Here is a 22,658-nt window from a genome sequence, read left to right as displayed (position 1 = left end):
GCTCCCGCAGGGTGCCGGGCGGGGTCGTGGGCGCCAGCACCGCGTTTAGAGCACTGGTCCGTCGTCGGTATCATTTGGGGCGTCGGATAAAAGCACACCCCGGACGTATTGCATCCGAATAATCAGGAGAATCTTTGGTTTTGGTTGACTCCACACGTGAGCTTGTTTGACTGCTTGGCACTTGGTCCAACGCCTCCGTTTCAGACCCAGGAAAATGAAACGCAGAGAAGACACACACTTCCCCGAAGTCGCCAGGCAGTGAGGCAGCAGACCCTGGAGCTGTCAGCAAATGCTGCTTCTCCGCCTGCCAACCCTTCTTGATCAGCCACGAGCACCCAGCCAGGCGATGCTGTGGCCGCAGCCCTTTGTTGGCTGGGAGAAGGGCTGAGAGAGGAAGTACGGTTGGGAGGCAGGAAGGTTCCCCCGAGCGCGGTGTTGTGCCTGCCGGAGCCGAAGCTTCCTACTCGGTAAAATAGGGCCAAGCAACAGGCTCTACCCGATACTGGTAGAGCCATTCTGAAGAGGAACGAAGGGATGATTGTAAGCCATTTGGCACCACCAAGAGTGTAACGGGTGTTACCTTTTCGTGTTTTGATTTTTACTAGACTCCTCGAAGGCCAGTGCTGGGAGGGCCCTCAAAATAGTCCCTTCATTTTAAAAGGAGAAAACAGCCCGGAGAGGGCTCCTGAGTTACCCAAGATCACACTCATTTAGGAGATAAAACCCATGCAGGAAAAAAAATGGTTAAACTAGGTCATACGGGGTATTACAGAGTGCTCAGTGGGGTCCAGTTAACGTGCCAAAAGATGGGACAAGAACCCTCCGAGGGAGTGCAGCCCGTGCAGTTTTTGCACACGGTATTTGGATCTCCGTTCTCTCAATCATGACGACCTGGGAGGCATACTAGCAGGGAGTCTCATCCCCAGTTTATAGCTGAGGAACCAGCCCAAAGAGGTTAAGCGGCTTGTCCAAGGTCATACATAGCAAGCAAGCGAGGGGATGAGGCCAGGGCTAGAACTTAAACTCCTTTCATTGGATACTTAGCCGAGGTAGGAAAGAGAGAGGACAGCATGGGCCACAATTAGGAGGAAGTACTATAACCTAGCAGTGTTTCCCAAGCTCCATTCTATTTTCTGAGTCTTGTGAAATGTTAATAGGCATTGCTAATGGAGGAAGATTCTGCGGTTAAATAAGTTCACAGAATACTCTGTTAAATAGAGCTGAACAGTTTCACCACAGGGCATCTCAGTATTTCTTAAGTTTACTTAACCATGGGGACCCCCCCCCCCTTTTTTAATGTGAGGTCTTTTTTTTTTTTTAATACTAGTATTCTGAGAAACCTGGTTTGGGTAAACATTGTCACCGTGCATTGTTTTTCAGTGGATGGTCTGCATCCGAATCACCTGGGAGCTTGTTAAAAAAAGCACTTTGGGGTTCCGCCATAGACCTGTTGTGCAACTAGGAAGTGCCTTGCGTTTTAATAAGCTTTTGGAGGTAATTTGTATGCGTCCTAGAGGAAGTGACATAGAATTTAAGAGCCTGAACTTCCAGGTTGGACAGAACGAGGCTAGAATTCTAATTCTACTACTTAATAGTTATATGCCCTTGGACAAATTTATCTAAGGGCTTGGAGCCTCCGTTTCCTACTTGTAAAAAGAGAGGACTAATACTTCATAGGACTGAAATGAGGATGAAGTATGATAAAACCTACAGGAAGCTTGGCACATTGCTAACACGTAGTGTGTGCCAGCGCATGGTGGCATAGTTCTTGCTGCTGCAGTTGTTGTTATGTCATGCTGCCTGGGCCTATGCTCAGTGAAATATTGAAAAGGAGGACAGAGAAGCATGTCTGGAATAGAAGAAGAAGTGCTTTTGTTTCCCCATCATACCCTTGTCTACCTCTTCAGCTCCTGGTCCATGGTGTCCCAGGAAAGGAAATGGGTTGTTTTAAAGCATCCAAAAGCATAGTGCCACTTCCCCTCCACCCGGTACATAGCCCTGGAGGATTCCAGCTTATTATTAGGAGTCAAAACTAATTTTCCACTTCCTCTAGCCCAGGGTCCTCAAGCATGACTATGTGTTCGAGTAGTAAAACTCAAGTACCCTTTGGTCCTGTGGAGGAGCCAGCCTGATGGGTTTCAATGCTTAGAGCTTGGTCTCTGAGGCCAGAGAGATTTGGCTTCAAATCCTTGCTCTGCCTGTTGCTTGCAGAAAGTTCTTGGAAAAGTCTGAGGCTTGGTTCCCCTTCTTTAAAAGGGGGTTGCAATGAGCTAATCCATGTAAAGTGCCTGATACGGTGTTTTGGTATAGTAATTACTCCCCGTGGAAAAGGGATACAGACATACCAATGGTACAGACAGTGTACTAAGTATTAAATGGGAGTAAGTGTAAGGTGCTAGGACAGCACAGCTGGGATACCTAAACTCAGTCTCCAGGAAGAACGGTTTCCTAAAGGAGGTGGCATTTAAGCCCCACATTGAATCTCCAGTAGGAGTTAGCTGGGTGAAGAAAAGCATGGTATTCCAGTAGAGGGAATATATGCTCCAAGGCCAGGAAGCAAGTGAGAGCCCAGTATTTTGGAGGAATTTAAGGAGATTAGTCCATGTGCTGTGAAGAGGGAGAAATGGGTAAGAAATGAAAGGAGAAAGGTAAACAAGGATCAGATACCTTTTGAGGAGTGTGGACTTGGTCCTAAGAGAAGTGAGGGAACTGCTGACGAGTTTTCTCCCATTTGTGCTTTGGAGCTGTTACCATGGAGCACTGTGGGAATGGGTTGAAGCAGGAGGGACTGGAGGCAGGGAGACCAGTTTCAAAGCTGTTGAACTAATCTGGGTCAGAGAAAACAGTGGCCTGGTGAAAATGGTTTGAGAAGCATTTGGAAGGTAGAGTTGAGGAAACTTGGTGTCGGAGGGGAGGAAAGAGGAGGTGCCCAGGAAGGCACTAGGGTCTCCCACTCACTGAGATGGGAACACAGAGGAATAGATTTGGAGGGAAGGTGCAGGAGGGTGTTGGATACCTGGTTCTGCAGCTCAGGTGAAATGAAGCTGGAGGGAAAGGTGGAACCTTTGGAGTGTCAGCTCAGACATGGTAATTGAAATCTTGGGACACTTCCTGGCTCACTGTTTATTGGCTGCAGATTTCTGGACTTTAAATATTTTAGGAGGTTCTGCTGGTGAATGTCCGAGCCACTCCTGTCTCACGATTGTTTAACCCAAGCATGTCAAACTCTTTGCCCGCGGGCCGCATGCAGCCCACAACAAATATTGTTGTGGCCCAGCCAATATAATGGTATGTAAGAAACATTTTAATAAAAGTTTTGTAACTTAATTTTTACAATATCCTGTTATACATAATTATTAATAACGGACTACAACATTCGCTAATGACAGATTACTATAATTGTGTTGCATTCATTTCCCTTACGCGCAGGCGCACCATTTCTCTCCACTGATACTAGCAGTGAATATTTTAGCAGAAGATTGACATGTCATTAGTCTTGTACTGAGTTGTTTGGTGTGTGCAACAGGAAATATTTTGCTTCTGGAGAACAAGAAAAATAGGTTTATTTGCTTATTAATTTGTGCAGTTATTCAGTGTCTGGTAAGTTAATGTTCAAGAAAAAATATTAATTTTTATTAAAATATTCTATTATTTTATGTTAATGATTACTCACTTATTTCAGCCTTTTGTATACAGCATATCTCTATCGAAATAAACCTACGTTTCTATGAAAATTGAAGCTTTTTTTTGTGGCCCACATAAACTTAAGCCTTGTTTATTTGGTCCATATTAGCCTTTGAGTTTGACATACTTGGTTTAACCCCTTAGAATAGGCTCTAGCCTCCTCCAGCAGGCACTTGAGGGGTAGCTCTGGAGAACAGACTTGCCTTGGCAATGCAGCCTACTCTCTTCCCCATCAGGACTCAGCATGGGTCAACCTTTGACCCTTCCAAGCTTCACAAGAGTCTTGGATGTAGAAGCATGAGCCTTCAGAGCCAAAAGAAAATAGAGGACTTTCTGAGTGGATTATTTGGGGTGTGAGCTCCCATCACTTGCAGGAATACAGACAGATTCCAAGATTCCAAGATTGACTGAAAGGTTGGACTGTAGGGTCTTTGGGATTTCTTACAATACGGTGGCTCTCAAATTAGGTCTAGGAACTGGGGTGCAAAAAGAATAAGATTCTTCTGCATCTCCCTGATTCCTGCGCTTGAAACCTCTGAAAGAGCACTAATCCAACCCTTCCCCCTACACCCCCTTCTACAGTAGAAATCCATCATATTTGACAGATGCATTTAGGACAATCCCTGGTGTCGGCACATGGTAGATGCCCACACATTTATTGAAGAGAGTAGTGTAGTGGAGTCATGCAGATCCTGATTAGAATCCCAGTTCACCTGTTTTAGCTGCATCATCACAGGCACAATATTAAACTCTCTGCACCTTAATTTTCTCATCTGTAAAATGGAGATAATGCTGCTTTCTTAGGGAATAAAACTACTCTTACAGGACTGAGGATCAGTGAGAGCCAATTGAACTGGAAGCATTTAGCAGAGCCTCAATAAAATGTTAATTGCCCCTCTTCCACCCATTTCTGTGATGCTTTGGAAACCATGGTTACTGAACTGTCTCCTGTCCCGTCCCGTCCGTCTCCCCCCTCCCCCCACTTCACGATCTTGTGTTTATCAGCATGAAATGCTCTTGGGAAAACTCTTAAAAAGGTTGATGGCATGGAGTAGTATAAAAGAATAAAAGAACCTGGAGTCAGGGATTCTGGTTTTCATTTCTGATTCAGACCTTTACTGACAACTTGATGACCCTGGGAACCTCTTTTCCAGCCTGGATTCTGCCTCAGTCGGTGGCTCCACTTCATATTTTTGTGCAGCTAGAAATCTGTCATTCCAAGCATTCTCCTTTCCTCCCTCCTCCCTCCAGCTCTTCCCTAACCTAATTAGTTGCCAAGTCATGTCTAGTCTGTCTCTGAAACAGCTTCAGAATTCATCCTGTGCTCTCAGTCTCCAAGCCTGCTATCTGGCTCAAGCCCTGCCAGCCTGGGGCTTAGCCTACCGCCTCCCCCTCTCGTAGCTACTGCCCTCCCCGCTAGCTCATCCTCCACACCGCCGCTGGTTAATTCTCTAAACAGGCTCCGATCTTGTTCCTTCCCACTGGAAACCCTTCTATGGTGCTCTGTTTCCTCCAGCATAAAGCCCAAACTCTTCAGAGTGGTAGTCACTTGTTCAGATTTTTATGGAGGCTTGCAGGTGCCAGGCACTGTGCTGGATCCTGAGGTACCGTGATGAATGAGTCCCACTGTCTGCCCCTGGGGAGCTCACTGTTGCATGGAGGAGACAGAAACAGAAACTACTCTTAAGATACCAATAACTCACCAGCTAACTGAAGTGCTGCAGGAGAGGTGTATAAAGAGCCTACCGCTCAGTTCTTGCCTCTGCCCCCTGCTTTTTCGCCTATTCCGTGACCACTCCATGCTTGCTCCTAGATCTGTACCTGTGCCTTTGTCTCTCTTCTCCCTTCTGTCTGGAATGTCCTTTTCTGCCTTCCTTTTGGAGAAGGCCTATGCATCCTTCACTGCCAGCTTCAATGTTACACCTGCCTCCTCCAGGAAGCCTTCCTTGACCCACTTCATGAGTTTTTCATCTGATTGCCCATTTATCATTTGACAAACAGAACGGAATTCCTCAGCTCATGCCTCCTTGGTAGCGTTTAAGTAGATTTTTCTGGTGGTATTGATCAGACTATCATAATTATCTGTGGGCTCCCTGAGGACAGACCCTATATAGTTTTGTGCCCCCAGGCCTAGCATAATGTCATCACCCTGTAAATGCTTGCTAAATGAAGTCTTTCAACAGTTGTGCACCTGAGTTTCTTCATCTAAAAATGAACCTACTAGTTTCTTCCTTCTTTCTGTTAGAGGATTTGCCGAAGACCACCGCATAGCAGCACTGGCATGAAAGTGCAACAAGGAACTTGGAAGCCCATGATCCTTGGGCGTAGCAGGGCTGATGCCAGCACAGATTGCTCTTGCTGAGATTGCGGGGTCTGGAAGCATTCCCTGACCTGATAGTCTTTGAGTAAATGTCTACTGGTCTCTACCGACCTTCGATACTACCTGCTTACTATGTGCTCTGCCTACATGCTTTACTAAAAGCAATTGTATGACCAAGCTGAATAAAAACAGGCAAGACTAGGACTCGTCGTTCCTCTCCCAAAAGAAGTTCCACCTGGCCCCCATGCGTAAAACTTATTTCTTGAATAGTGTCTACATTGTGCATTGGCCCTCCTGCAGTCCCTCCTAAACCCACTGTGCAGGTCATGGCAAGTGGCGCCTGAACAGGTACTTGAGAAGGTTCGCCTGAGGGGGACGAAGTGAAGTGGAAGTTCACTGAACGCACAAGCCTGTGCCAGCTGTGGAGTCGCAACCGTAAGTGAATGGGGACTTTTCTGAAATTAGCCAGGCCATTATGGGGCAGAATTCGAGTAAAGGGGAAAAACATTATTGTAGACTGTTGGCTTGCATGCTCAAGGAAAAGGGAATTAAGGTGTCAGAAGGTACTGTCTTAGTTTTTGCATATCATCATAGAACATAATCCCCGGTTTCCTGATGAGGGCATGTTAGATGTAGAGTGTTGGGAAAGAGTAGGACAGAACTTGAAGGGAGCTCATCAGCAGGGGAAAAACTTGCCCCCAAATTGTTTCTCCTTGTGGAGCATGGTATTGCACTTGCTGGAACCTTTTAGAGAGGCAAAGGAGGCTGGACCTCTCCCCTTACACCCTCCGCTCCTACAGAGGAGCAGAAAGAAAAATTGGAGGAATGGCTTTCATGTTCTCCTCCACCTCTGTGTCCTGATCCTGAAATATTGATTCACCGCTAATAGAATCAGCTGTTCAAAAAGCTATCCGGGAGGGATTAAGGGACATGACAGTGGAGGAGAGACTTGCTTTTCCTGTTATAGAGGTAGCTAACCCACATAATTCAAATTAAATACTAAGACAGCATGACAAATTTGACTTTAAAATGATAAAGGCTTTGCTTGAAAGCATAGTACAAAATGGTCCTACAGCTCCCTTTACTGGAGAAATCATGACTAACATTCCTGATGCATTCCTGCCTCCTTTCGATTGGTACGCTTTGGCTCATGCAGCCCAAGATGGAGGGGACTACTTGCTATGGAAGGGAGAATTTTTAGAGAGATGTCAAGAGCAGGCTCGTACCAATCGAGGGCAGAATGTCCAAATAACTTTTGAAATGTTAGCAGGACCAGGACAATACAGTGACTTGCAAAATCAGCGAGGGTATGTGCAACAAGCTTATGAGCAGATTAAACTTTGTGGAAGAAAGGCCTGGTGGGCTTTACCAGCTAAAGGGGATCCTGAGGGAGCTTTTATTAAGTGTATGCAGGGACCTACGGAATCATTTTCTGATTTTGTGGCTCGCCTTACTCGAGTAGTGAGACGGCAAATACAGCATGTAATAGCAAGAGACATCTTGATTCGGCAATTAGCATATGAAAATGCCAATGCTGATTGTAAAAAATGTCTGACACCTCTAAGAAAAAGTGGTACCATTACAGAAATGATTCAAGCATGTCAGGATGTAGAATCAAGCACTTTTCATGCAAACTTACTAGCTGCCGCTGTAACAGTGGGGAGTAAAAAATGTTTTAATCGTGGGAAGCCAGGACACTTCCAAAAGGAACGTAGGCAGCCAGAAAGGACTCAGGGTGGCAGACAACAGAGGAAAGGCGTGAGCATTCCACCTCCCGCTTGGAACAAGGCAGCTGCACCTCCTTGTGTCCTAATGTCAGAAAGAAAATCACTGGGCTAATCAATGTAGATCTGATTTTCATAGAAATGGGCAGCCCTTAAATCAGGGCATAGGGCGTGGCCAGCTCAGGGAAATGGCCAAAGGGGCTTTCCCCAGCCCCGTCAACAACAGGTGGCTTACGCCCTGCAAGGCCCACAGTGAATTCCCTCATCCAAGCCACTCCAGGGAATGCAGACCTTAATCTCACCAATACAGTAGCAGTCACTCGGATCCCTGACATAGCTCGGCAAGCTGTTCCTATGGGAATTGGGGGCCTTTACCACCAGGTACGTTAGGACTAGTCTTAGGAAGAAATGGAAACACTGAAAGGACTGTTTTGCCTGGAGTCATAAATTCATATTATAAGGGAAAAATCAAGGTAATACTAGAATGCAAACAGATTATGCAAGTTACCCCAGGACAAAGAATTGCTAAGCTCCTACTCATACCTTGTATTCAGCAAGGTAAAGCTATAAATAGAAAAAGAGGAACACAAAATTTGGAAGCTCAAATATCTATTAAATACATGTAATTAGTAAAACCCATCCTATAATTAACTTAAAAATAAAGGAAAAACTAAGGGTTTAGTAGACACTGAAGCTAATGTCAGTGTTATTAGTAAAGAATTCTGGCTTCCAAATTGGTCTATAGTAGAAACTATGGGGTCTATTACAGGGGTCATAATTCCTGATAATACTCAACGTAGTACTGCAGTGTTAAAATGGCAAAATAAGAAAGGATAAACAGAATGGTTTCAGCCCTATATAGTCTCTGGAATTTCAGTCAACTTATGGGGCCAGATGTTTTGGAGGGTTTATAAGCGTGTATTGTTACCGGCAAGGGATAGCAGTTAATAACTCAGATGGAATATCAAGCTGGTCAAGGTTTAGGGAAAAATAATCAGGGGATTAGAAAACCCATTCAAGCCAAAGGGAACCCAGGAAGACAAGAAGTAGAATATCAACCTTTTTAGGAATGGCCATTAATCAATCTCCTCACCCTCATGCTAATCCTATATAATGAAAAGATAATAAACCTATATGAATAGATCAATGGCCGTTAACCAAGAAAAAACCAGGGTGTGTTCATGAATTAATACAGGAACAACTGAAGGCTGGCCACATAGAGCCTACCAATAGTCCTTGGAATACTCCTATAGTGACAATATCTAAGAAGGCGACGGGAAAGTGGCGGTTGTTCCATGTTCTTAAAGCAGTTAACACTACTATACACACCACAGGAGCTTTACAGCCTGGACTCCCAGCGCCTTCACAAATACCTCTAAATTGGTCTCTTATATAGTAGTAATCTCAAGAATTATTTTTTCACCATTCCCTTGGCACCTCAAGATAAACAAAAATATGCCTTTTCAGTACCATGCATTAACAATGTAAAGCCTATGAAAAAATATCAATGGAAAGTTTTGTCTCAAGGCATGGCCAATAGCCCCACTTTGTGTCAAAAATAGTTGCTCAAGCTATTCAACCATTAAAAGGCAAATATCCCCAGCATTACATTATCCATTACATGGACGACTTGCTCTTGGCAAGCCCACAGGAAAAGCAGACTTAGCAATGTTTACCCAATTAAAGCAGCAGTCACCAACCGGTGGTTCGTGAGGTCCGAAAGGTTGGCGACCACTGAATTAAAGAAAAAGATTCTCTAAATAGGGCTTAAAAATTGCTCCAGAAAAGGTACAAAGAGAAACGCCCTTCAAATACTTAGGAACCATAATTAAAAACCAATGTGTTAAGCCTCAAAAGGTAGAAATACAAAAAAATTGCCTTAAAACCCTGAATGACTTTCAGAAATTATTAGGGGACATTAATTGGTTAAGACCTTATCTAAAAATCTCTACAGAAACAATGACAAATTTACTCAATATACTTAGGGGTGACTGTGATCTTTCCTCGCTTCAAATGTTGACAGATAAAGCTAGGGAGTAGTTACTAAAAATTAAACAGGCAATATCCTCAGCCCAAGGAGCACAGGTACAGCCTAAGTTGCCTGTGTTAGGACAGATTAATCCTACTATAAACAGTCCCACTTGGGTCATCTTCCAAAATAAAGACTCTCCTGCTATTATTAAGTAAATTCACCTAGGGCAGTGGTCGGCAAACTGCGGCTCGGCAAACCGCGGCTCGCGAGCCACATGTGGCTCTTTGGCCCCTTCAGTGTGGCTCTTCCACAAATTACCGGCTCTTCCACAAAATACCGACTTCTGCGCATGGGCCACGAAGTTTCAATCACACTGTATGTGGTATTTTTTGGAAGAGGCACACTGAAGGGGCCAAAGAGCCGCATGTGCCTCGTGAGCCGTGGTTTGCCGACCACAGACCTAGGGCATCAAACCTCTAAAACTGTGGTTACATATATAGAACTCATGGCTCAATTAAGACCTCAACTCAAAAAGCACTGCAGGCAGCTTAAAGAAGAAAAGCCCCAGTACATTTATCCTCCCCTTACTGGGAAGCAGTTAGAAACCTTATTTCAGACTGATTTAAATTGGCAAATTGGAATAAGTGAATATTTGGGGGAACTTAGTTGTCATCTACTGAAAGACAAATTACTACAATTTTTATATTACATCCCTATTATTATACCAAAAAATACTAGACAGGAACCTATTCCTGAAGCATTAACTATTTTTACTGATGGTTCCTCTAATGGTAAAGCTGCTTATCATACAAAAAAGTCAGACCAAGTCATCCACACTAGTCACACTTCTGTACAAAGAATTGAATTAAAGGCTATCAAGGCTGCATTGCAAAATTTCCAGAAGCCTCTCAATATTTCTAATTCTGCCTATGCTGTTGGCCTGGTAAACAAAATTGAAAATACTCGATTAAAGTCTATACTATTTAAACAGTACAGCAAATTGTACAGCAAAGACAATATCCCTTTTATATTACTCACTAGAGGCCTGGTGCATGAAAATTTGTGCACTTGGGGGAGAGCGGGTCCCTTAGTCCTGCCTGCGCCCTCTTGCAGTTCACGACCCTTCGGGGGATGTCCACCTGCTGGCTTAGGCCTGCTCCCTGGGGGATTGGGCCTAAGCTGGCAGTCAGACATCCCTCTGGCAGCCCAGGAGCCCTTGGGGGATGTCTGACTAACGGCTTAGGGAGCGGGCCTAAGCCGTTAGTTGGACATCCTTAGGGCTGCTGAGGAGGCAGGAGATGCTGCACTGGCCAATCATGAGCTGGCTTCTGCCTGAGCAGCACTCCCCCTGTGGGAGTGCACTGACCACCAGGGGGCAGCTCCTGTGTTGAGCATCTGCCCCCTGGTGGTCAGTGCACATCACAGTGACCGGTCGTTCTGCCGTTAGGGTCAATTTGCATATTGCCCTCTTATTAAACGTTATATCAGGGCTCATATCACCCTGCCTGGTCAATTAACAAAAGAAAATGCATATGCCAATCAGTTAGTCATTTCATTACAGCAAGCCACAAAATCTCATCAGCTTTTACATCAGCCTGCCAAAATATTATCTAAATAATTCTCAATCACTCGACAGCAGGATAAACAAATTATCAAGGAATGTCCCACTTGTATGTTACATCTGCCTCAAGGGCCCAATACAGAAATTAACCCTCAAGAATTGAAAAGGGAACATATCTGGCACATGAATGTAATGCATTATACTCCTTTTGGATGTCTTGGGGCATTGCATGTCTCTATAGAAACCTTTTCAAAGGTCCTTTGGGCCACCACATCTACAGGGAAAATGGCAAAACAAATCATTAATCATTGCCTAACTTCTTTTGCTGTCATGGGAATTCCAAAAATTATTAAAACTGACAATGGACCTGCATACACGAGCTGTCATTTCTTGCAATTTTATACAAAATGAAAAATTCAACGCATTACAGAAATACCATACAACTCCCAAGAACAGGCAATTATAGAACACCAACATCAGTGGCTAAAATCCCAACTTGAAAAACAAAAAGGGGAAATACTAGAGAAATCTCCTGTAGGTAGACTACACCAAACCTTAATTACCTTAAATTTTTTCACTTGTAATGTTGATGGTAAGACTCCAATGAAGCAACACTGGTGTGATGAGCCAAAGGAAAAAGGCTTGGTCAGGTGGAAGGATCCTGAGTCTGATTTATGGAAGGGTCCCGACCCTTTATTAACATTTGGTCGAGAATATGCTTGTGTATTTCCAGGAAACTCCTCCAAGCCTGTGTGGATTCCTGCAAGGAACATCAAACTTCAACATGGATCCACGGGAGGAACTGACCAAAATATTGAAGACCTTGCACCCGGAACCTCAACCTGTACCTCCTCAACCTGTACCTCCTCAACCTGTACCACCTCAACCTGTACCACCTCAATCTGTACCTGTGGCCGCAGACAATCAAACACCCTACCCCAAGGTAGTACTAACCCCAAGCCTCGTGCAGAGGCTAAGGAATACGAGGCGAACGAAGCAGACAAGAAACAGTTTGGAAATGACATGGGGGATGGTGAAGAAGACAATTCAGAAAGCTGAGCAAGTTTGTGAAGATACAAGAATCCCGAGAACACCTGAGAATGTTTTCCTTGCCACGCTAGCAGTCATCAGTTGTGCGGTAATACTACTAGGGGTACATGGGGAATTGTATTAGACTTATGTTCCTGACCCTCCATGGATGAGACCCCTTACTTGGGCTGATCTCCCGCCTAGTATAGTCACCAATAATATCAAGCACCTTGTTCATCCCAGGGGACCACAGATAGGACAAGGAAGTATCTGGGCAAACTATAATTATAAGGGTGTCACCACACAGCTTCCCTTTTGTATGACAAAGAATCAAACTACTGCACCTTTGTGTGTAGAATTAAAGAGAGGTCTTTGGTTAGCATGAACACCAAAGGAAGTGGGGGAGGGGGGGGCAAAAGCCCACATACATCTACTATCCCTGGTTGCCCCAGAAGAGGTACAGAAAATGTAACATTACTAAGATATCCCCCCGCTAAGCCATTATGTAAAAATTTTTATAAATGGTACCCCACAGGGGAAGAAATTAATTGGCAGGACTGTTATAGTGCCTACCCCACCAACAGCAATCTTAATAATAGTTTTTCCTTTGTGAATTGGTGTCCCCATGGGTCTGCAAATAGTAGCAATCACACCTTAAAATGGAAAGGGACTGTGTCCTACCTGTATGTTGAATCTAATCACTCCACCTCGTGGCATGGAGGAGGATTTGTTGGATCTCAATTACAACATGATCACTGGCCCCTACAAAACACATAATGGAAATTAGCTGCTGCACTTGCACCTATAGAATGGTACAGTTATCACTCTAGCTTAAATAACTCTACTCATACTTACATCTTATGGGGAACGCCAAATAAGACAGTATTTGCCATCACTTGTGTATTTGATCTTCTTGTACTCCTCTCGGGCCCCATCCAGGTGTGCCTTAATGCAAGTTAATTGTATAAGGCCGCGGTCGGCAAGCCGTGGCTCGAGAGCCACATGCGGCACTTTGGCCCCTTCAGTGTGGCTCTTCCACAAAATACCACGTGCAGGTGCGCATGTACAGTGCGATTGAAACTTCGTGGCCCATGCGCAGAAGTCGGTATTTTGTGGAAGAGCCACAGTGAAGGGGCCAAAGAGCCACATGTGGCTCGCGAGCTGTGGTTTGCCGAGCCGCAGTTTGCCGACCACTGGTATAAGGTATCATGCACAGGCTGCACACTATCCCATTGTGTTAATTCCACCTATCAAAAGGATTCCCTCATGATATTAAGACAACCTGCTTTCGCTTGGGTTCCTACTAACCTAACCAAGCCTTGGGGATCTCATCAAACCTATCAACGGTTACATGACCTAGTAAAAACCTTAAAATGACAAAAAAAATTCCTTGGCAGGTTAATTGCAGGACTCTTTGCTCTAGTATTACTTACTTACTTCTGTGGGAATTGCTGCTTCATCCATGGTACAAACTGTTCAAACTTTTCATTAACAACAAGTTAAGAAAAATGTAACCAAGACCTTGTCCATACAAAAAAGAATTGACAGTCAATTTGAAATAGAATTATCGGCACTAAAATCTACAGTTCTATGAATGAGTGATAAAATCCACAGCTAAGAGCAAAGAATGTCCCTACAGTATCATCATAATTTTTCCCAGATTTGTGTGACCCCCGTTCCCTATAACAGCACCTTACACCCTTGGGAATCAGTAAAAAAATCACCTTCTTGGTACTTAGGGTAAAGGTAACACAACCCTTGATATTTTAGAATTACAACAACAAATTGCACAATTATCCCCGGCAAACTTACAAACTAGTTTCTTAGATGCCTGGCAACAATTTAAAATGGACATGGAAAAATACAATCCTTTTCATTGGATCTCCCTACATGTACCTTTTAGCATAACCACTATTGTCTTTCTTATTCTTGGTTTGTGTGTTTATTTTTAGGCTGCAAATGTGAATGAAAAGTCTCAAAAAGACTTAAGCCCTACAGACGGCATACACTTTCCAAGGTTTATTAAGAAAACAAAGGGAGATGCCAGAGACGACCGCATAGCAGCACTGGCATGAAAGTGCAACAAGGAACTTGGAAGCCCATGATCCTTGGGCGTAGCAGGGCTGATGCCAGCACAGATTGCTCTTGCTGAGATTGCGGGGTCTGGAAGCATTCCCTGACCTGATAGTCTTTGAGTAAATGTCTACTGGTCTCTACCGACCTTCGATACTACCTGCTTACTATGTGCTCTGCCTACATGCTTTACTAAAAGCAATTGTATGACCAAGCTGAATAAAAACAGGCAAGACTAGGACTCGTCGTTCCTCTCCCAAAAGAAGTTCCACCTGGCCCCCATGCGTAAAACTTATTTCTTGAAAAGTGTCTTCATTGTGCATTGGCCCTCCTGCAGTCCCTCCTGAACGCGCAGTGCAGATCGTGGCAAGGATTGTTGACAGGATTCTGCCAGGAGCATTTGTGTGTATGTGAAAGTGCTTTGAAAACTGTACACATGAGGGCTTTAATGCAGGGTGGAAAGGAAAGGGTTCAGTTGCTGCCAGGCTGCACTGGGCCCCTAGAATGTGATAGGGAAGGCCAGAAGACCTGTCTGGCAGCCCCTGCTTTGTTGGCCTCAGGGCATTTCTGAGGGTGCCCTATGCCAGATGCAGTTTATGGCTTTGTTCACAGGGCTTATTGTGGAGCAGCTACTTCCTGGCTTGGTGTCCAGCCTGTTCTTTGGGTGTGCCTAGACTTTGCACAGTCCCCACCCCCTTTTCTGTCGTACCCTGGAATCTTGTTCCCTATTGCTTAAGGAAAGAATGCTGTAGCAGGAGCAGTGGGAGTCTTCGGGTTTGGGTGTGGGTGGGGAGTGATCTAGCTCCGCCTCTACCTTCAACTCATCGTATATAATAAAAGCCTAATATGCAAATCGACTGAATGGTGGAACTATCAGTTGCTATGATGCGTGCTGACCACCAGGGGGCAGACGCTCGACGAAGGAGCTGCCCAGCCCGCAGGCCCCAGGCCAGCTAAGGCAGGTGCCAGTGGGGGCCCCCCCCCATCACCCCGCTGGTAATCCTGCAGAGGAAGGCGACCTGTGGCAGTGGTGGGGGGTGGAGCTGGTGAGCAGGCGGCGCCAGACTGGCCAAGGTCAGTGCCAACGGGCCTCCCCCCCCCGCCCCATCGCCCTGCTGGTTGCCCTACAGATTGGCCCTGATCACCGGCCAGGCCTAGGGAACCCTACCTGTGCACAATTTTGTGCACCGGGCCTCTAGTAGTGTGATATGAACAAGTCCCTTCCCCAGTTTTGGCTGAAGAGGTTACTAGTAAATTGGGTGACCATGCCTCTCCAACTCTCTTGGGAATCATTTTCATTTTTAAGTCTCAGCTCAAATGCTGCTTTCTTAGGGAAACCCTCCTTGATTTCACCATCTCATTTGTGATCCATGGCACATGACTTATGCGTCCATTTTAAACACCTATTTCCTTATGTGGGTTCATTAGGTGTTAGGTGTTACGGAGAGGATTTCCATGCCTCTCCTGTTAACTGTGAGCTCCTTCAGAACTTGTCACTCTCCTTTATATCTCTGCCTGAGTTTACTGCACAGGGCTTTTCTGATGATGATAATAATTTAATAATGATTTATTGATCATTTTCTTTATGCCCAACACTGTTGTTAGAACTTTTTTTTCTTATGTTAATGGTTTTCAGACTGGTACCTTGCTCTTCTTACAGGCCTCCTCAGAAACTGGAGAACAAGCGCCTGGAGCCCTTCCGAGTAGCTGCTACCCTGGTGGAGGGCAATATGGCAGCGGGGTACCCCCTGGTGGTGGTTATGGAGGAGCTCCTGCCCCTGGAGGGCCTTATGGATACCCCAACCCTGGGGGCCTCCCCTCTGGAGCTCCAGGAGGACCCTGTGGTGGTGCAGCCTCAGGGACCCCCTATGGTCAGCCACCTCCAAATCCCTACGGTGCCCCGCCTCCTGCGCCTTATGGACAGGGACCTCCTCCAGGTAAGTAGGGATTTGGGGCTCTAGATGCCTCTGACCTTGTTCTCAGTTACCTAGGGCCCATCCTTGTCCTTCCTGTGGATGTGCAGGCAGCCCAGCATCTTGCTTCTAGCTTCAGCATGCATCAGCGGAATAGAAGTGTTTTAGTCAGCTTTGCTGTGGAACAACAACTCTGGCTACAACAGCAAACATTGCTTTCTGTTGCTTGCTCACACTCATTTACTCTTGCTTACATGTCAGCAGCTATAGGTTTGGCTGCTGAGATTCTGCCCCACGTGTCTTTTCTTTCCAGGCTCCAGGCTGGAGGAACAGCCGTTATTTGAGACTTGTTCTTGTTGCAGATAAAAAAGAGCAGGAGAGTCAGCAGGAATGCGTACTACCTCTTAAAGTCTCTGCTTTCAAGTACTTTATATCTCCCACTCCCGTTCTCTTGGCCAAACCACACCCCCTGGTCCAGCCTCTTACCAATAAGATGGGAGTGGATACTCCTCATGGAGGGGCTCTGCAAGCCACCAGGCAGTGGCAAGGATGGACAGTGTTCTTACAGGGGAGGCGGTGGGGGCAGGGCATAGGTGAGCAAATAATTGGAGATAATACAGCCTATCATGGGGAGAAGCCCCATTTCTGTGGGAGACTGACTGCTATATGCAGAAAGGCAAGGAGTGTAGCTGTTGAACGCTTGGGTTTTTGAGATCAGACAACCTACTGACCTGACCAGATTATTTTACCTCTTTAAGCGTTAGTGTTGACATCTGTAAAATGGGCGAGTGTCCCTCACAACATTGTTAATAAGGATAAAATAAGAATGTGCAGGTAAACATGAGCACAGTGTCTGGCATATGGGAAGGGCTTAATAAGCAATATTCTCTGAGAGAACTTGTACGGAGACATTCTTAGCAAAGAGGTGTCAGCATTTAATGTGATAGCAGATATGGCAAGGGCCTTACCACTGACAGATGCTGAGGCAGGCAGATGGTGGGATGAGTTAGGGGAAGGATAAAGAGCAGAGATACTAGAGGTGAGGTACCGGACAACATGGGGAGGGAAAGGGGCCTTGGCTATTCAGTGGAGGCAGAGAATCTTGGGTGAGGGTTTTGGGCTCAGTGAAGGTTTCTGAGTGGTCTCAGGGGCCAGGGGAGGTGAATTCCCAGTCCCTGGTTTCCTCCCACACTCATAGCCTCTTCACCATATGCTGTTCCCAGGAGACCAAGCCAGCAGCAAGGCAGCCTGGAACCCGTCTGGTGCACCTGAAGGGCCTCCTGGGAATGGCATTGCTGGGAAGCTGCAGCATCTTAACAGATGTACCCAGGCAGGAGCCTCTGAGGGCGATGTTCAGACCATGGGGTTCTAAACACTGAGCTGTGGCGTTTAACTTGGCAGAGCCCAGAGCTTCTGGCCATTTGCTTTTAGCTCAGCAGCTTCATGGTGGATTTCCTCATCCTTTCAAAATCTTGTCTCTGAGCCTACATGAGGTCATTGTAGGGAAACCTTATATTGGAGGCTTATCCCTCCAGGGCCTGAGACCAGAGATAATCTCTGGGGCTGCAGAAGAAAGGAAAGATGTGCCTTAGGCTCTTAGCTGCTCTCTCTGCAACTCTTCACCCATCTGGCCACCCACCATTGCCTCCTCTGCAGTGCGGCTAGTGGCTCCTGGAGCAGTGCTCTAAAGTGCGATCCATATATCACCTGCAAAAAGAATGGGACTCCACCGGAAGCCCCACCTCAGCCCCACTGAGTCCGGGATCTAAGGTTGGAGCACCACTGCTCTGTAAGACAGGGTTGGCCAGTAAAGGTGCCCCACCACCCACTGGAAATACCCGGATGGCACTCCAAACCCAAAGGGCCTTTCCAGCCTCCTCACCTGAATTGCTTCTCCCTCCCATCAACCCAGGACCCCTCGGAGTACTCTGAACGTACTCTGTGCCTCTGTGTCTTTTCAGCTCTGTCATCCTTTCAGATCCAGTTTACTGAGTATTCCTTTCTCCGTGGAAATGGGACTGCACACATTCCAGGCCTTTTGCTACATCTTTCTTTTGCTGTTATCTGGTTTTACCATCACAACCACCTCGGGAAGTAGGTCTGAAAAAAGGAAACAATTAGTCTGAAGTCGCACACACTAGTAAAAAACAAAAACAAAAAAACGGTCAGAGCTCTTTGCTTTCAGAGCCCGGGCCCGTCTATGCAAACTGCAGGGACCACCTGTTACAGAGACTGTCCCTCTGGGGGCTGTGGCCCTCACTCCCCATGGCAAAGCTGCTGTTTTAGGAAGGATGGTGGGGCTGCCTAGTTTCCCATTCAAGGAAGCTAGATAGTCCCTCTGTCAGGCAAACCTGGCCTCATCTTTGGGACTGGGTGGTGGTTTCTGTGCTCCAGTAGGGCCCGTGGCTGTCTCTGATACCGCCTGGGCAAAGGGGCCCTTTTTGTGGCCAGTTAAGTCATTAGGTTTAGCAGTACTGTATCATTCTGGCCTTTCCTAAGATAGTCTTCTGTGCTTCTCCACTTTCATCTATCATCCTTTCCCCTACTCTCCAGCTCACTCCACTTGTCTCTTCAAGTGAGTGATCCTTTCCTCCATCTACTGACAGACACACAAAGCTACTTACGGTACATACTCCCAGCAGACACACAGCAACACTAACAATCTGCAGTCACATAGTGCTTAGCTTGTAGCAGGTGCTGATTTAAGGGTTTTCATATAATTATATCTTCATAATTTATGAAGTAAATGCTACTGTGGCCTCATTTTACAGATAAGAAAACTGCTACACAGAGAATTTAAATAACCAGGGGCTATAAAATGGGGGCTGGGGCCTGAGACTCTGAGGGGTCTTGGGTTGACGGAAGGAAGGAAGAAGCAATTCAGGTGAGGAGGTTGGAAAGGCCTTTGGGTCTGGAATGCTGTTACACTGAGGCCAACTCGGCATGAATTGAGCACTTTACCTTTCTGTGCCTGCCTCTGTGCCTGCCCCTGGGGATTCAGATGAGTTAGGCTCCTGCCCAGAGGTTGCTCCAAGTCTAACCAGGAAGGTGGTTTAAAAACATGTACACAGTGGAGTGAGCAGGGCCATAAAAGAGAAGGAGTAGGTCCCCTTAGATCTTTGTGGATAAGAGAACCCCTAGACAGGGAGGCACTTAGACTGGCTCTCACCCGCATTTCTGCGGATTGGCCTCGAGACCTTCGTTTGACTCCCTGGATTGCACCCCTTCCTGCAGGTGGCGCCCCCCCCAATGTGGATCCTGAGGCGTACTCCTGGTTCCAGTCAGTGGACTCCGATCACAGTGGCTACATCTCTGTCAAGGAGCTGAAGCAGGCCCTGGTCAACTCCAACTGGTCCGCGTTCAATGACGAGACATGCCTCATGATGATAAGTGAGTACCAGCCCTTCCCTGTGGGCTCAGGCTCGGGGCAGAGCCACCCGATGTCTGACAGTGGGTGGGTGACCATTCTCAGAAAAATCGTTTAGCCAGGGGGGATTTCAGACAGGAAACTGGGTTCAAGGAGCGATCTCCTAGACTGAGAGCTCTTCCCCTGAGATCTTTTCTCGAGTCCTAGGCCCTGCTGAGTCACAGGCTCACTCCATTTCCCATTCTTCAGAATGGGATCCATGCCTGGTAGGAGATGGCAGGGAGGGGTCATCTGCCAAGCCTGCAGAGAGAATGCAGTTCTGGAAGGGTGGCCAGGGTGGGGGGCTGCTGTGGCACCTGATGAAGGTAAGTCGTGGGTAGAGGCATCTGGGCCTTGGGCCTGTGGTTCTGTGGAGTCTCCTACTCCATCCAGCCTGAGGAGAAGGGCTGCCTGAGGACCCCTGGCCCTCAGCCCTGAAGCCTTCCTTCCCTCTTTCCCCGTCTCCCCAAGACATGTTTGATAAGACCAAGGCAGGCCGCATTGACGTCCACGGCTTCTCAGCCCTGTGGAAGTTCATCCAGCACTGGAAGAACCTCTTCCAGCAGTACGACCGAGACCACTCGGGCTCCATCAGCTACACAGAGCTGCAGCAAGGTGAGTGCCATGTTCTCTTCACTCCCTAAGCAGAGCAGGGCCTTTTCTCTAGCCTCTGACTGCCAATGTCCACTGCCCTGCTAAATGTAGCCCTCAGCACAGACTTACTCCTCCCCTTCTGTGGCCTGGCTGCGGCTTTGAGCCAAGACCCAGGGCACGGGAACAGCTGGGTCCGGGGTCAGGGCTGGACTCCGGATGATGGCACTCCCGGCAGTGCCAGGTGAGACAGGCCCGGCCTACAGAGCCTTGGGGATGGAAATGTAGTAGCCCAGGGTCCTGTGAAACCAGGATGTGTGGTGTGTGTGGCTCTCTCTGCTCTCGTCTCTAGTATGCAGAATGGGGCCTCGGAAAGATGGCTTCTCAGACCACTCTAAATGCTGCAGTTGGGTAAGATGACCAGCGGCCACAGTTCCAGGTCTGGTTCCAGTTCTGACTCTAGAGCAGCGGTCGCCAGCTGGTGGTCTGTGAGGTCTGAAAGGTTGGCGGCCGCTGCTGTAGAGGAAGGGTGTTAGTGGTCTGATGAGAACCTGACAGGCAGCTTTGCCACCTGAGAGGGGGAAAGCGATCCCCAGAGAACCCAGCCCCTTGCCCTGGCTGTGGATTTCAGTCCTACTAAGGAGTTCTGTGGTGGGGAGGGGAGGTGCTCACCATATCTGCACCCTGGCAGAAGGGAGAGGAGATGGCCTGCACTGATCACCTACTGTTTTGCAGAGTAAATATTGGTAAGGTTGATGTTATCACAGCCAAACTAGTAGTTATTGAATGAATATTGGCTAAGCACTGTAATATGTACTTTCAACATGTTACATTATTCATTCTCCTCATGTGCTAGGTACTGTTTATTATCTCTCTCTCTCCCCGCCCCCCCCACCACCACCCCTTAGATGAAGGGTCCCTTTTGATTATCCTTTTATGGATGAGAAAACTGAGGCATGGTGTAGGCAGCATACTCGGGCCACATAGCCAAAGGAGAGGTGAGACTAGCCTGGGGCAGTAGGTTATGCAGAGAGGAAGGAAGGAAGGAAGGAAGGAAGCCTCCCAGGCGGAGGGACATGGGCAGCGGCACGTAGGCTGTGACCTTGGGACTGCCCACAGCCTTGCCTGGTTGGATGATGATGTTCTTATTTGTCACAACACTTACTGAGCGTCTGTTATGTGTCAGGCACTGTGCCAGGTGCTTTACATGATCTCCTTTCATCCTTACTGAAACTGACAGGTAAGTATTGTTCCCATTTGGAGATGGTAAGTCAGAGGACTAGCAAGGTTAAGTAACTTGCCGAGGGGCTGTTTTGACTCCCGAGCAGGTCCTCGGGACCCCTGTGCTGTGCTGCCTCTGCTGGCCGCGCCGGTCAAGTCGTCCTAGGGGCTCAGACTTCCTTCTGTAATGCGGACGAGTCAGAGCTGAGCGTGGGTGGCCTGGTGTCATTCTGGGGCCCCAGGAGCCCCTGACTGACAGATCGTAATGGAGATTAAGAGAAAGGGACGAGGCCTTCCAGCGAAGGGAGCATCCAGGCAGAGCCCCTGTTGTGCTGCTGCCATCCTGGACAGACCCTTGGGACTTCTGTCCTCTTCCTCCTTCGGTGCTTGATCCCTCAAAGTCCCCTGAAGTGCTGTGCTCTGTGGAGCTGGCCGATGGCAGTGCTCACGATGGGTTTTTGTGTCTGCTCTGTGTGCCCCTCCTCTCCAGCTCTGTCCCAAATGGGCTACAACTTGAGCCCCCAGTTCAGCCAGCTCCTGGTCTCCCGCTACTGCCCGCGCTCCGCCAGCCCCGCCATGCAGCTAGACCGCTTCATCCAGGTGTGCACCCAGCTGCAGGTGCTGACCGAGGCCTTCCGGGAGAAGGACACAGCTATGCAGGGCAACGTTCGGCTCAGCTTCGAGGACTTCGTCACCATGACCGCTTCTCGGATGCTCTGACCCAGCCCATCCGTAGAGAGTGGCGTGCACTGGGGCACCTCTCCTGGCTCTTTGGAGTGGGAGAAGCATGTGGGCCGCTCTCCTTTTCCTGCTCCTCCTGATACAAGCGCTGTTCGCCGAGAGGGCCGGGACCCCTGTGTCATAGCCACCAAAGAGAGGGGTCCTGGGCTTGACGTAGGAGAGGACTGGAAGTTACAGATCCTTTCAGCCCTGAGCATGTAAGTGGCACAGCCTTGCAGCAGGAGCCGGAGATGCCAGTCATTGTGATCGGCTGAGCTCCAGCCTCTATCTTTCCCTTCTGTGCCCCGACATAAGTGTTCATCAGCATTTCACCATGAGCACCTGTGTCCCCGAACCCGCTCAGTCCTATCAAATGAAGCCAGTTTCTCCAAAGTGGAATCTGACCAAGCGTGAAAAAGATGTGCCCAAGGGACCAGGGGCTTG

At 47.4% G+C, this 22,658-nt stretch overlaps 1 protein-coding gene across 4 annotated transcripts in view; it reads left to right on the top strand.

Annotated features, from left to right (window-relative positions):
• PEF1 (penta-EF-hand domain containing 1) overlaps positions 1-22,652 on the top strand; it is a 24,089-nt gene extending 1,437 nt beyond the window's left edge. The window contains exons 2-7 of one of the 4 annotated variants that reach the window (XM_005878325.1): positions 6,328-6,439; positions 11,995-12,399; positions 16,024-16,300; positions 19,511-19,666; positions 20,154-20,297; positions 21,985-22,652. In XM_005878325.1, coding sequence (XP_005878387.1) covers positions 12,046-12,399; positions 16,024-16,300; positions 19,511-19,666; positions 20,154-20,297; positions 21,985-22,214 — 1,161 coding nt within the window. In that variant the 5' untranslated portion in view covers positions 6,328-6,439; positions 11,995-12,045 and the 3' untranslated portion in view covers positions 22,215-22,652. Of the gene's footprint in view, positions 1-6,287; positions 6,440-11,131; positions 12,400-16,023; positions 16,301-19,510; positions 19,667-20,153; positions 20,298-21,984 lie in introns of those variants that run through there. The other 3 variants (XM_014549525.1, XM_014549524.1, XM_005878326.2) reach the window with 3 other exon arrangements.
• Positions 22,653-22,658: the final 6 nt, after the last annotated feature.

Source organism: Myotis brandtii, unplaced genomic scaffold (genome assembly GCF_000412655.1).
Source record: "Myotis brandtii unplaced genomic scaffold, ASM41265v1 scaffold555, whole genome shotgun sequence".
Lineage (NCBI taxonomy): Eukaryota > Metazoa > Chordata > Mammalia > Chiroptera > Vespertilionidae > Myotis > Myotis brandtii.
The sequence above is the reverse complement of the archived record's forward strand: the minus strand, read 5'-3'. Positions and strand labels throughout refer to the sequence as shown.